General features: G+C 34.3%; 1 protein-coding gene across 2 annotated transcripts in view; it reads left to right on the top strand.

The window, feature by feature from the left end:
- Positions 1-13,751, top strand: part of LOC109839573 (MADS-box transcription factor 16-like) — a 36,499-nt gene that overhangs the window by 272 nt on the left and 22,476 nt on the right. The window contains exons 2-6 of one of the 2 annotated variants that reach the window (XM_020408057.1): positions 28-233; positions 328-394; positions 476-528; positions 622-721; positions 10,821-10,862. In XM_020408057.1, coding sequence (XP_020263646.1) covers positions 46-233; positions 328-394; positions 476-528; positions 622-721; positions 10,821-10,862 — 450 coding nt within the window. In that variant the 5' untranslated portion in view covers positions 28-45. Of the gene's footprint in view, positions 1-27; positions 234-327; positions 395-466; positions 529-621; positions 722-10,820; positions 10,863-13,751 lie in introns of those variants that run through there. The other variant, XM_020408056.1, reaches the window with a different exon arrangement.

The raw sequence follows: 13,751 nt of genomic DNA, 5'->3' as shown, positions 1-13,751 counted from the left end.
GAGAGAGAGAGAGAGAGAGAGAGAGAGAGAGAGAGAGAGAGAGAGATGGGGAGGGGGAGGATAGAGATAAAAAAGATTGAGAACCCAACAAATAGACAAGTCACCTACTCAAAGAGGAGGGTCGGGATCATGAAGAAAGCCAACGAGCTCACCGTTCTCTGTGACGCTGAGGTCTCTGTTGTTATGTTCTCGAATACTGGCAAGTTTGCTGAGTACTGCAGCCCCTCCACCAAGTAATCTCTCATTGGTTTTTTTTTTTTTTTGGAGTTTTATGGAATTGGGTTTTTATTTTTTATTTTTGGTAATTGTGGAGTCGATTGATTGCAGTACCAAGAGCATCATGGATCGATACCAGCAAGTTACTGGGATTGACTTGTGGAAAGATCAATACGAGGCAAATTGGCAGATACCCATCTCTTATTGGTGTTGTTTGATTGAAATCTGACGTGGGTTTTTATTGGTGTAGAGAATGCAGAGCACACTGAGGAGTCTGAAGGAAAGTAACCATAATCTTCGGAAGGAAATAAGGTGATTGGGTTTTGGAAGTGCATTTGAACGGTTGATTAACGGTTAATTTGGAGATGATTTGTTTTTGTGACTTTGGTTTTTGATGATGTGCAGGCAGAGGATGGGTGAAGATCTTGATGAGTTGGGCGTCGAGGAACTGCGCGGTCTTGAGCAAAGTTTGGATGAAACGTTGGTGCATGTTCGTCAGAGGAAAGTGAGTTGCAATCTTCGAAATTAATTACATTACATTGCCTTTTATCCTTCATTCCCAATCTTTTTCTAATGCTTGCTGGCCTGTTATGCCGAGGGCTTCTAGTTCGGGACATATTTATTTTATTGCCATGGAACGTTGTGTTGTTGTTGCCAGGACTTCAATTGTCCATTGAAAAGAATTCGATCAAGCTTGTTGATCTTCAAGACTGAACTCTTTCATGTTCAATAGGGTAGAAATCAAGATGGAATATCCACTTATGTCAATTAAAATAACTGTTTTGTTTCTTTTGATCATGATTTGAGTACATCTACCTCTCTGTATAGTGATGCAACAGGGCGAGTCTAGGTATCTAGTGAGCATGAGACTAAATATAAATACAATTGAACTCTTGCTTCACTCCTCAAGGTAGAGCATAACGTCACACATGTTCACTTGCTCATAAATAAACTGTACTGATCTTTACAAAGAAGCTTAGGGAATAAGGTACAACATTTTTGGTTTCTATCAGAGGACCCTCATACTTCATACCAGCTACCTTCTCTCGGATTACGTAACAGTCAATTGCAATCTGGGTTTGAAGTAAAGTAGATAGTTATTTGATTATCACAATATAACCTCATTAAACCCTTTTGGATAACTCCTAACACATCAAGTAATAGCTTGATTGAAATCATTTCACGTGCAGTGTTAGCCATGGCTAAGTATTTTGACATTCTCTGGGGACAACATCGTGCTTCTTACTTTTCCGATATACAATGTTACCTCCAAGTTCCAACAAACACATAATAGTAAAGGGTGGATTTTCTAATGATTGGAAAGTCTGTCCAATCTGTTTTGAAAACGTAATATGCAATGATGTCCACCATCTGAATGCAAGAGCTTTTCCCTCTGGAGTACTCTTCAGATGTTGAAGACTTCTAACTACATCCTGATGGGCTAGCTTAGGAGCGTACTTTAGTATCTTTGGTTTATTTCATCCTCCCTAAATCGACATATGCAACTTGAAGAATCCGCCATTGCTGACTATGTTGATAAAAAGTTGATTCTACCTGAGCAACAAACCCAAGTGATCACTCCATGTATACCTCCTCACTATGAACACCATTTTAAAAGACATTCTTAATATGTAACTAATATAATAATTTGTGAAAAATAGTTGCCAAAGAAATATGCAATAGTATTAATGTCATTTTGGCTTCAAGCAAAAATGTTTTCTCATAGTCAATACCATATGTTTGGGAATATCCTATGGCAACTAGACATCCAAACATGCCATAGTTGAAGATCTACCGAGGTCCATGTTTCATTCTGCTCATGTGCAACCATTTCTTCTTGTATGGTCTGACTCCAACTTTGACATGATAGGGCCTCTGATGAATAGCAATAGTAGAAATATCAAGGTCAGAAGTTGAAGAAGTCTCATCAGTATGTTATATTGGAGATGGAGCTGAAAGAAGAACTGATGTAGAGTCTGAATCAAAATATGTTGCTGAGTAGCCTGACACGCTTATGATGACTGGGAACTAGGTGATGTTGCCATGGACGAAGATCCACAGTTGAGGGAATATAGAGTAGGAATTCAGTATCTCTTTCAAACACAAGATTTGATGGACTCATTGGAAGTTTGGATTTAGATGTTACATCAACCGAGTTGGTCAAAATTTCAAAGGATAAATATAGCCATGAAGGTATGTAGTAATGGTGGCCAATGGTGAATGTGTGCTGCAAAAGTGTCAAATCTGTCTTTTTAATTTGAACGGAACATGCGTACTCCATCCTGATATAGTGTATGTTACATGTGTGTGCATATATGCATTTGTGTTTCTTTGGGAAAAATGAACATGCAATGATTTGGTAGATAATTTCCTACACCATAATTCAAAAATACACGGGATATGCTGGAACATCTATCTTACCTATGTCATGTATATCTGAAAATAACCATGGACATAAATTGAAGGTGTCCTTGTTCTGTATTGGATAGTGATTTGTTCGGAAGTCATTTGATGAATGGTCAAGATTTCTTCAAATGACTATTTTTTTCTTTTTTTTCTTTTTTTTTCTTTTTGGTTTCCAAGGTTTGAAAAATCATAAGATCAGAATGGATCATCATTTATGTGTCACAGAACATGTTTTCGGACTTCTAGCGCAGGAAGGTTCTTACTTCCTACCATATAAGCTTATTCATTACTTTCATAGTTACATATACGAGAAGCAGAGCTTCGCTGCAAATTGGGGAGCAGTGTATACTTTTGAGTTCATTTGAGATAATTAGAGCTTATGTCATTCAATCTGGTAATGTGATATGTCATCAAAATCTTATTCAAGTATTTGTAGCATCTTAAGCTGATTCCTTTGCAAGATCAAATGTTTACGACATTTATTATTATTTGTCCATCAGATATACATAGAGAAAAACAACGGAACACTAGCGCTTCATGAAATTGTATTTTTGTCTGCACCAGCTAAATCTTGATCCATTAATAGCTTTAGTGAATGCATTCAAAATTTATAGGATCTCCATCATCCTTCAATATACATATATACATACATACATATATACATATATGCATATACATCTATACATATGTATATGCATATATGAGCAATATGGAGGAAATTGGTACCAAGCACAAGTTTTTGTGCTTGGTAGTGAAGTGACACATTCTCATACACTCAAATGGGGGACCACATTCACATGAGTTAGAGAGTGGATAGGAATGAGCCACCTCACTATCAAGCACAAATACCAAGTTCCTACATTTTTCTCTACATATATATACATATATGCATGCATGTATACGTATATGTATATACATCTATACATGTATATATGTGTATGTATGCTATACATCTATACGTATATGTGTATATACATACATACATACATACATACCTATACATATATACATATGTATATGTATATGCGTGTGTGTGTATGTATGTATACACACACACATACATATATGTACATATGTACATGTATATATGTACATGTATATGTATATCTATGTATATCTATGTATATGTATATATGTGTATCTATGTGTGTGTGTGTGCGCGCGCGCACGTGTGTGTGTGTATACACACACACACACACACAGTGTGTGTGTGTGTGTGTGTGTGTGTGTATATATATATATATATATAATAGTAGTATATACACCACCACACACACACGACCGGCTCCACGACGGCCGGCGACAACACACACATAAGTATACTATGTAGCACGGACAACGGATCCGAAGCACGCAACCGAACGCCACACTAGGGCATAATCTAAGAAAAATACATAGCGTATACGTGTGTTCGACAGTGTATCCGACACGATTACAGACCGACACGCGCCTTATGTTATTTGCGATGTCCGTGCTTCGATACATTGAGAGAGGTTGTGTGGTGATTGTATATATAGAGTTATAATATATGAGATGGGTAAAATAGTGAGGTATATTATATAATATATATATATATTATGATATATAATGTGATAGGGAAATTATTAAATGTAGTGTAGGTTATCATAGTGTAAGTTGATATATATATAGTGGGTCACGATAGCGTTTCTTCACTGTCAAATTTGAACCAACTTAATTCACGATAGGATAGTGTGATGGACGTGTAGTATGTGGTGACTATCGATTCCACTACAACACACAAAATGTCTTCGTGACTTCGCGTACCGCACGACATCATACCCATATTTAACTCTCTCTCTCGTCTCGTCTACAGCATACAAATCCTTTCATAGCATGCTCAAAGGCCCTTAGATACAATTTAGGTAAGGGGCTTTAAAATAAGTGTGGGGCTGTGAATATAAGTTGGGTTTAGCTATCTCAACGTAAGGTGTGTGATCATATCAATAAGTATTTTACTCTCTTCAGCTCATTTCTATATCTAGTCTATATTCTATTATCTATTAATAGTATTAGATAACATACACTAATACTAATACATTATGTTATATATGTTTTATACATATGTGATTGTTATGCGGTGAGTGTGAGGGACAGCACCATACACTCAACTCCACTATTAATAGTTTGGTATTTAGCTATTATTTGCATGTATGTTAATGTATATGGTGATTATGTATAGTTATATTTTTGATTAAATATGATGATAAGTAGATAATATTAATATAGTATATATGATTAATTTACATACAAAGGAGTAGTAGGCGGAGAGGTACAATGGGTTTATATATATTTATCTTTATATATGCATTATATGTACATAATTCGTACGTATATAATTAATATATACATAGATATATTAATATATATATATATTATATAGTATGTATACGTAACGTATATTGATACATACGTCATACACACGATAACAACACTATAAGCGAACTATTACATTATAGATATATAAAATATTACATATGCATATTAACACTATTAGATAGTATTTATTATATATATTAATTTAATATATATTTAATATATATATATATAATTATTAATATATATAATATATATATATTATAATATATTTTTATATATAGGAATTAAAAATGGCGAGATATACCATATTATGTGGTGTGTAGGATGTGTGTGTAGTAGTTAACAAAGCAACCCGTAGGTATTAATGAGTTGTAGATAGTAATACGAATTATTGACGCTCAGTTTAGACTACAATCCTTAGTAGATTATGGAGGTATAGCTACTTACGAAGAGAGAAGAGAGTGCCCACACACACCACAATACAGAATATATTTTAGGTAATATTTGAATATGTATTAGTGTTTCAGAATGTATAGATATACAATGTTGATAATAGCACTATATGTTAATAATAGATATATTTATATATATGATACATCTATCATATATAATAATATCACTTCCAATAGGGATCCTCATTGTAGTACGCTACAAGTGGTTTACCCATATTTATATTCTCCTTCCCTACTTCATCTTATCTACTTATATTGATTGTATGTATATAGTAGTGTATTAAGTATATATGATAATATATGTACAATATCGTAATAGTATTATAAAACATATTGCATCTGATATATAGTATACTATATGCTGTATGTATTCATATATTGTGTGTGTGTGTGTTGTATGTAGATTATGGGATCTATTATATATTATAGTATATATTATCATTATATATAATATTGTGATTAATATATATTATATTACGTATTGAAGTTGATGACTGTATTTGTAGCATGTGTTACACACACGACAGCACACACACACGACACACACACGACATCCGGAGCATCACGGTAGTCAGCTCGACTACACAACTACACACACACCACACACAATATATATGATTTAGATATAGTATATGTATTAGTACGATTATATTATATGTAAGAATATAATGTAATAAGATGAGATTATAGAAGTGATGAAATTAAACATAGAATTATCATATTACATGTGAGAGTATAAGTATATATTAATTATAGTTAGATATACATGATATTATATAATTATTATACAGATTATAGTATATAATATATCTATAGGATATAATACTACATTACAGATATATATGTCAGTATGTAGTACGACTCGGTCCTACCTGCATATGTTTATATATATTGTACATATTGTACATATATTATATTATATATATATATATATATATTATAATATATAGAGCAGCAGAAGAGAGAGAGAGAGGAATCATGGCGTATACTTGGGCCGAAGACGATCCTTGGCTAGAAACTGATGTGACACATCTCTGTCCATACATCACGACCTTTGGAGTTGCGTGAGGCTCCATCTTCTAGGTGTGATGTTCATGGACAAGGCATGTGTCCACGATCGACTACAAGGTATCTTCGGTACCAAGTATACCATTTTTCTTCATATTATATATATAATATATGATAATATATATATATATCTAGATTAATAGTTATTATTATTACATGATATAGGACATACGTTCTAATATATATATATTACAATATTATTACATATTATATATATGTATATATGATGACGGTGTATATGCATATATGTATTTATATTATATGTAGTATAGTTAATGTGTTTAGAATGTATATATATTATATGTATATGATATTATATATATAATATATTATATATATATAGTATATATCAGTATATAAACGTACGTATAACTACGTACGTAACATACATATAATATATATATATTATATGTATTATAATACGTACGTACTTAGCATAGTGTTCGTATATATTATATATATATATTATATTATAGTATATACAATATATATTATACATACTACATATACATACATATCATAACCTTATACATACATATGGAATAATATTATCATATACATATGTATGTATGTATGTTAATATATATATAATATATAATATATATGATATATATATATATATATATAATATATATGTAGAGAGAGGAGGGGGATGAGAGAGAGAGAGGAATATGGGTTAATTGCTTGGTACAAGCGCACACAAAAATTTGTGCTTTGGTAGTGATGTTCAATGCCAGTCCACTCCCCTATCCCCATGTGAATGTGGTCCCATATTTGAATGAGCTGAAGAAAGATGTGACACCCTCCGACTACCAAGCATACCCATATTTCTCATATATATATATATAATTATAATATATATAAATATTATATATATATATATATATATATATATATATATGGTGAAGTTCTAATAAAAACCTCCATTAGCCTAAACTAAAACCACTGTGCTGGTCGTTCTTGGATCTATCTCATACAATGAGGTTGAGATAGAGCTTTTCCTGGCAGTGATCCAGATTCTAGTGATGCAAAAATGCCAATTAATTAAAGAGTGCAATAAATTTGTCTGCCATTAAAGAGTGCAATAAATGCCATTATTCTTCAAAAAACAAACACCTCACATAATTGAATCTGTATTCACTGCAATAAATGTCATTATTCTTCAAAAAACAAACACCTCACATAACTGAATCTGGATTCACTGCAGTGAATCGAGATTTACTCATACGTGTCTTCGTTTTTTCAACTGGAAATCCTCACCCTATATATGAGTGAATCGAGATTCACTGTAGTGAATCTCGATTTACTGCAGTGAATCCAGATTCAGTTATGTGAGGTGAAACTGGATTCGCTGGATTGAATCTGGATTAAATCCAGTGAATCTGGATTCATCGGTTGTTTGTTGCCCCTATTTATTGCACTCAGTATAATAATGGTATTTATTGCACTCTTTAATGATATTTAGTGCAATAAATAGGTTTTTAGTTTTTAGGCTAAGGAGGTTTTTGAGGTGTCCTATTCCCATCCACTCATTTCAATTCCCAACCACTCTCCAACCCGTGTGAATGTGGGCCTCGATTTCAATGAGTGGAGGGGAATATACCACCTCACTACCGAGCACAAAAACTTGTGCTTGGTACCAAACATACCCATTTTTCTCATATATATATATATAACTGTTGATGTTATTATCGTGCTTTTATGTTTTATTTTCGTGTATATTACCCTCTTTTGTCAAGTCTGTTTACCATCAATCTTCTCCTCAAAATCATCAACGCTTCTCTTATTTCTCATTCACTAGGAAGCTTTGCAATATTTATAGGTTATGGCTTGCTGCATGTTTGCTTGATGATAACATGAGGGAGATTTACTATATAGCCCTTGACTAAATGCGATAACTGTAGCAAGCAGCAACCAAGGGTGAGAACTTGTGGAAATTATCAACCAATTGTATTACCTTAATCTTATACGTAAAACAAAGTGTGTCACATACTAATGCACGTGAATCAAAAGTGCAGCATAGAACTATATGTTCCCATGCTGTTCACATATTTGGAAAAGGAATCGTGCCATGAAGAGTCTCATTGTAGGATTGCTAATTTCATACCTAGAGAAGTCAATTATAAGTAGACACATTTTGGAAGTAGATAAAATCACCTTTTATCTTTATATGAACTTTTTCCTTCATACTTTATTTTGTTCGCTTTCTTTATTCATCTTTCTAGCATATTTATTGATCATGAAAACTTTATTCTGAAATAAAGTACTACAGTATGTACAATCCAACTCCTAATACCGTACTCTTTTTCATTGGTAATTGCAGGAGCTCTAAGTTATTTCTTATGAAATCAACAATAAGTATCAGAGAAATCATAAAACTTCAACAAACAAAGTAAATATAGTGTTAATTTCCATCATGCAATCACACTTAATATGACTGTTGTGTTCATAGTAGACTGGACAATTAGGCATTTGTCTTTCATTCCTAAAGTAATGTTATTCATTCTCTGTTGTTGTAATGGTGTTAAATTTGTTAATGTAACTATAATTCATTCCCTTCCCTGTGGATAGACCTTTTTGTCTCGATAAGAATGGAGGACATCATTTGGTAGCACTTTGATAGACCTTTTTCTCTCAATAACCTGCTGCATATTATGTTCAACACCTGGACGACCTGTTGGACCTCAAATTTTGATCCATTTCTGACCTGGCTTACTTGCTATGTATTCTCAACTATGTACATATTGCCATCACTTCATGGTTAGATGCTAGTCATTTTCTTAGGAATATTAATCAGACTGATAGAGTATTTCTTATTTGCTCTTTAAGATTCATTGATCACTATTGAATCTAAATTTGACCTAGACTGAATGAAAAAAGGTTTTTAGGTCTCAAACAATTAGCCTAATTTGATATCACCCACAAACATGTGATATTTGATATAAGTAATGTCAAAGGTCCCTACCATTACACCAAAACTCCGAAGTTCTAATGAGGGATATGATTGTATACTCTTAACGTGTTCCTATAGATCACCAAAACTCCGAAGTTCTAATGAGGGATATGATTGTATACTCTTAACGTGTTCCTATAGATTGAGCGCCCTTTCATATGCTGAAACCTAGACTAGCAGAGCGGTATCTTTTTTAGATACACTTTGAATTGATAGCCAGTGTGATCTAAACCTAGGTTGCTCTCTAACCCTAGGTTGCTCTGACACAATATCAAAAGTCTTCGCCATTACATACGAGAATCCTGAAGTTTTGATCGGTGCTGAGGATGACATTTTTACTCAAACAAGCTCTCTAACTCATCCTCTCAAAGCAAGCTCTATAACTCATCAAAACTTAGGTTAGTTTCACATAATCCCATGGACTATGGGGAATGTTGCACATAACCTCCCTGATTTTGTTTATTTTACATAACCTCCTAAACTTTTGGGTGTCTCACAAGCCTCCCCTGAACTTTGAATTTTTCTCACCGTACTCTCTTGATGTAATTTGAGAAAACTGAAATTTTAGCGAGAGAAAAAAAAAAAATCCAAAATTCAAGTGAGGGGGTATCTTGCCTGTAAAAGATAAACGGCAATTCAGACGGTATGTGTTTAGCCGGAGAGAAAAGGGTCAACCCTTGATAGGTATAAGTAAAATATAGACAAAAATAGTAGAAGATGAACGACGTAATAAGAGATAGGGAAAGGAGAAAGAAAATTAACTATGTTCCAAAATTCAAGTGAGGGGGTATCTTGCCTGTAAAAGATAAACGACAAAGTTTGGAATTTTTTCCCTTAAGAAAATTTTAATTATTTTCAAATTACATGTAGGGGGTCCGGTGAGAAAATCTCAAAGTTCAGGGTGGTTTTGTAAGACACCTCTAAGTCCGGAGGGTAGGGGGTATCCCCCAAAATTCACGTGGGTTAAGTGAAATTAACCCAAAAAAATGAGGCCCGCTTATTCTGAGAATTTCTTAGCATGTTTAGACCTTTGAATATATTCTCACACTGGGACTCATAATAAGTGAGCCTTACATTGTAATGGACTTGTATCGAAATTCAAATTATAGAGGATGAACGTCAATCTAGGAAGCGTCAAGGATTTATAGCCCAAAAAGGCATTTGAGTATGAGGCTAGAGCAATTCAGTTCTATCCTGAATCCTAAAGGGTTGATGCAACCATGCAAGTCGAGAAACTAAGATGATGAATTCCCTTCAACAATCCAATTTTAAAATTAATTTTTAAGGTGCTTGGTTTTTGAAACTTCCGTTATGATGCATTTCTGGATTGGTGTTTCCGAACTCTCTTCACCTGGTAACATTTGCTTTTAATGTTTGATGTGTGACAGTATCACGTGATCACCACACAGACAGACACCTATAAGAAGAAGGTATGTTCTATCTAGCAATATGTCACTTCATATATTCTCTGTATTTCATTTTCTTTAGTTTTTTTGCCTAATGCACCTCTTACCTTTGACATTAGCTGGACTGAAATCATGAACTGAGGAAAAAGTCATTTGGCTTCAGTAATTTATTGTCTTATATCCTGTCTGTGACCTTTGTGATTGGTAAATTTAAAAAGCAAAAAAGCAGTTGACAGGTATGATGTTTTTTTGAAGGGTTAATTGCCAACTGACCCAGACTAATGTATTTACTTCCACTCTGAAACATATTCTAAATTAATGCTTGCGAGCAAGCTAGTGTTATTTATATGTCTCCAAGGTCAACAATTCTTAAGGATAGTAAATAACAAGGTTTGGAATCTCGGTATTGGTATCGATATGAACTGATGATTTACATTATCGGCTTTAGAAATTTGGAGTTTCACTATCTTTGTGAGTCGGGAATGCCAGGTTTAGGTATTCGGAGTGTGACGCCCCTAGGTTCACACAAGGCTGCAGTCCAAGATGAAACCAAGAATGTCAAACCTGCCATGCACCACACCGTGCAATAACATGTTTCACCATCACAATTACTATCTCTCTAATAGAGTCAATAACAGGTGTAGGTACAAAAGCAAGTAAAAGATAATACAAGAGTCAACTGATGAAATAATAGAGAATCAAATAAATACTTCATCATCTAACAAACTGAAGTACAAGTCAATGTCTGAAATGAATAAATTGGAACTTCTCAACAAATCTCAAATACAATTGTCTGAATAAAAGGAGACAAGGCACACAGCCTTTACAACTTCTAGGATAAACTCTCAAATGTCTAACAAAGTTCTATAGCGGAGTTCAAAAGAAAAATATAACTATAATAAACGGCTGGAGCTAAAGTGCAACGCCATCAGCCTGCGACTCTCCGAGCTCCTGGCTCGTTACCTGAAAGGGGGAGGGACAACGAGCGTCAAAGCGTTAGCGAGTAACATCACAACCAACCCCAAGGAAAATGGCTCGTTGTATACAGAAAATACAGATAATACATATATATATGAAATCACTGGTCCTATATAGGTCATTACAACGTGAGCATAAGTACGTCGAGCGAAATAATCCAAACAAGAAAACCCTCATGTATATACCATGTAGCTCAAATTATAAATACCTATGTATACGAAGATTTTAGTAGTTAGGAAATTACAACACGAGCGTAGGTACGTCGAGCGAAATAATCCAAACAAGGAAACCCTCATGTATATACATTGTATCTCAAATTGTAAATCCCTAAATACCAAAATCCGAAATCTAATATAGGAACAAATAAATTAAAAGAATACAAAACCCATCTCTACTTCCAAACATAGTGTCATGTCGAACTCATATGAATGTCATGTCCGAAAACGATTAAGTGTCCAATACATAGACTATATAGATTAAATGTCCAACACATAAACTTTATGAAGTAAACGTCCAACACATGGATTGAAAGTAACGAGTGTCCAACACATGGACTGAATATAACCAATGTCCAACGCATGGACTAAATATAACCAATATCCAACGTATGGACTGAATATAACCAATGTCCAACGCATGGACTGAATGAAATGAATGTCCAACACGAGGACTGAAAGGAATGAGTGTCCAACACGAGGACTAAATATAAGCTATGCGAAGTGTAAGTGTTGATGATATATATTCAAAAGATACACATAGACTCATGTCACACGTGCCTCGGTGTGCGTATCGGTACTTGTGTCAAAAGTTAACTCACATGTACAGATAAATCACTAACATTATAAACTAGTGTCAGATAATCGAGGCGACCCCGAAATGTAACAGATCAAGAATCTGTAAAACACCTCATCAGTCGACTGGGATTGGTCGACTCATTGGTCGACCAGACGAGACAAAACTGAAGATTTTCCTATCAGTCGACTCATTAGTCGACTCATCAGTCGACTCATTAGTCTACTCATGAGTCGACTCATTGGTCGACTGAGCAGAAAATTCCCAGTTTCTGTTTTCGTTGATTATTTGCAAAGATGTTAACCTAAAGTTCTTCTTCATCATATCCAGCAACATAAAAATGATTATTTCATATACGTAACAAACTGAAACGAAAGATCTGCATGTAATCACTTACATCAAAACCCTAAACATATTTATACATGTTTAAAAACGTTTTAAAAAAACAGTAAATCACATTAAAACTCATGTTTAAACAAATTTCCAGATTTGGATCTTAATTTACAAATTCGTTGGTGAGCTTTTAAAAACTGAAAATATTTGATTTTAGCATCATATGCTATAAAGGTCTATTTTTATACACAAATAGTGATTTAGGCTCAAAAATTCGAAATAAAACCAAAGAAAATTTATACAAACAGTGGGTGAGAGCTCGGCGAGATGTTACTCGCCTCTGATATGCTAGAACAACCCCTGAATCCGAGAGAGAAAGATCCCCTTCGTCGCACCTCGCCAAAACTCGCTGCAATCCTCCGAAAATTCCCTAAAAATTCACCAAAACGAGCTAGGGTTTGAGAGGATAGAGGGGGCTAGGGTTTTCTCTGGGGTCTGATAAGTTATGGGGTTGGTTTCGGGTAAAAGAGTTTTTATGTAAGCGGTCAAACCCGAAACAAACCAAACCAAACCCGCAAAAGAAAAGAAAAACATGAAGACAGCCCGTCAGTCGACTCATTGGTCGACCCATCAGTCGACTCATTAGTCGACTCATGAGTCGACTCATAAGTCGACTGAGCAGATATAAATTTCCAGATTCGTGCATGTTTTGTTATTCAGCCAAAACCAATGCACGAAACTCTATGAAACCACACTCAAACATGTCTAATAACTTGTTACCAAGTATATCCATGACCTCAAGTCATTTAC

The sequence above is a fragment of the Asparagus officinalis genome, chromosome 4, assembly GCF_001876935.1.
Source record: "Asparagus officinalis chromosome 4, Aspof.V1, whole genome shotgun sequence".
NCBI classification, from domain to species: Eukaryota; Viridiplantae; Streptophyta; class Magnoliopsida; order Asparagales; family Asparagaceae; genus Asparagus; species Asparagus officinalis.
The sequence above is the reverse complement of the archived record's forward strand: the minus strand, read 5'-3'. Positions and strand labels throughout refer to the sequence as shown.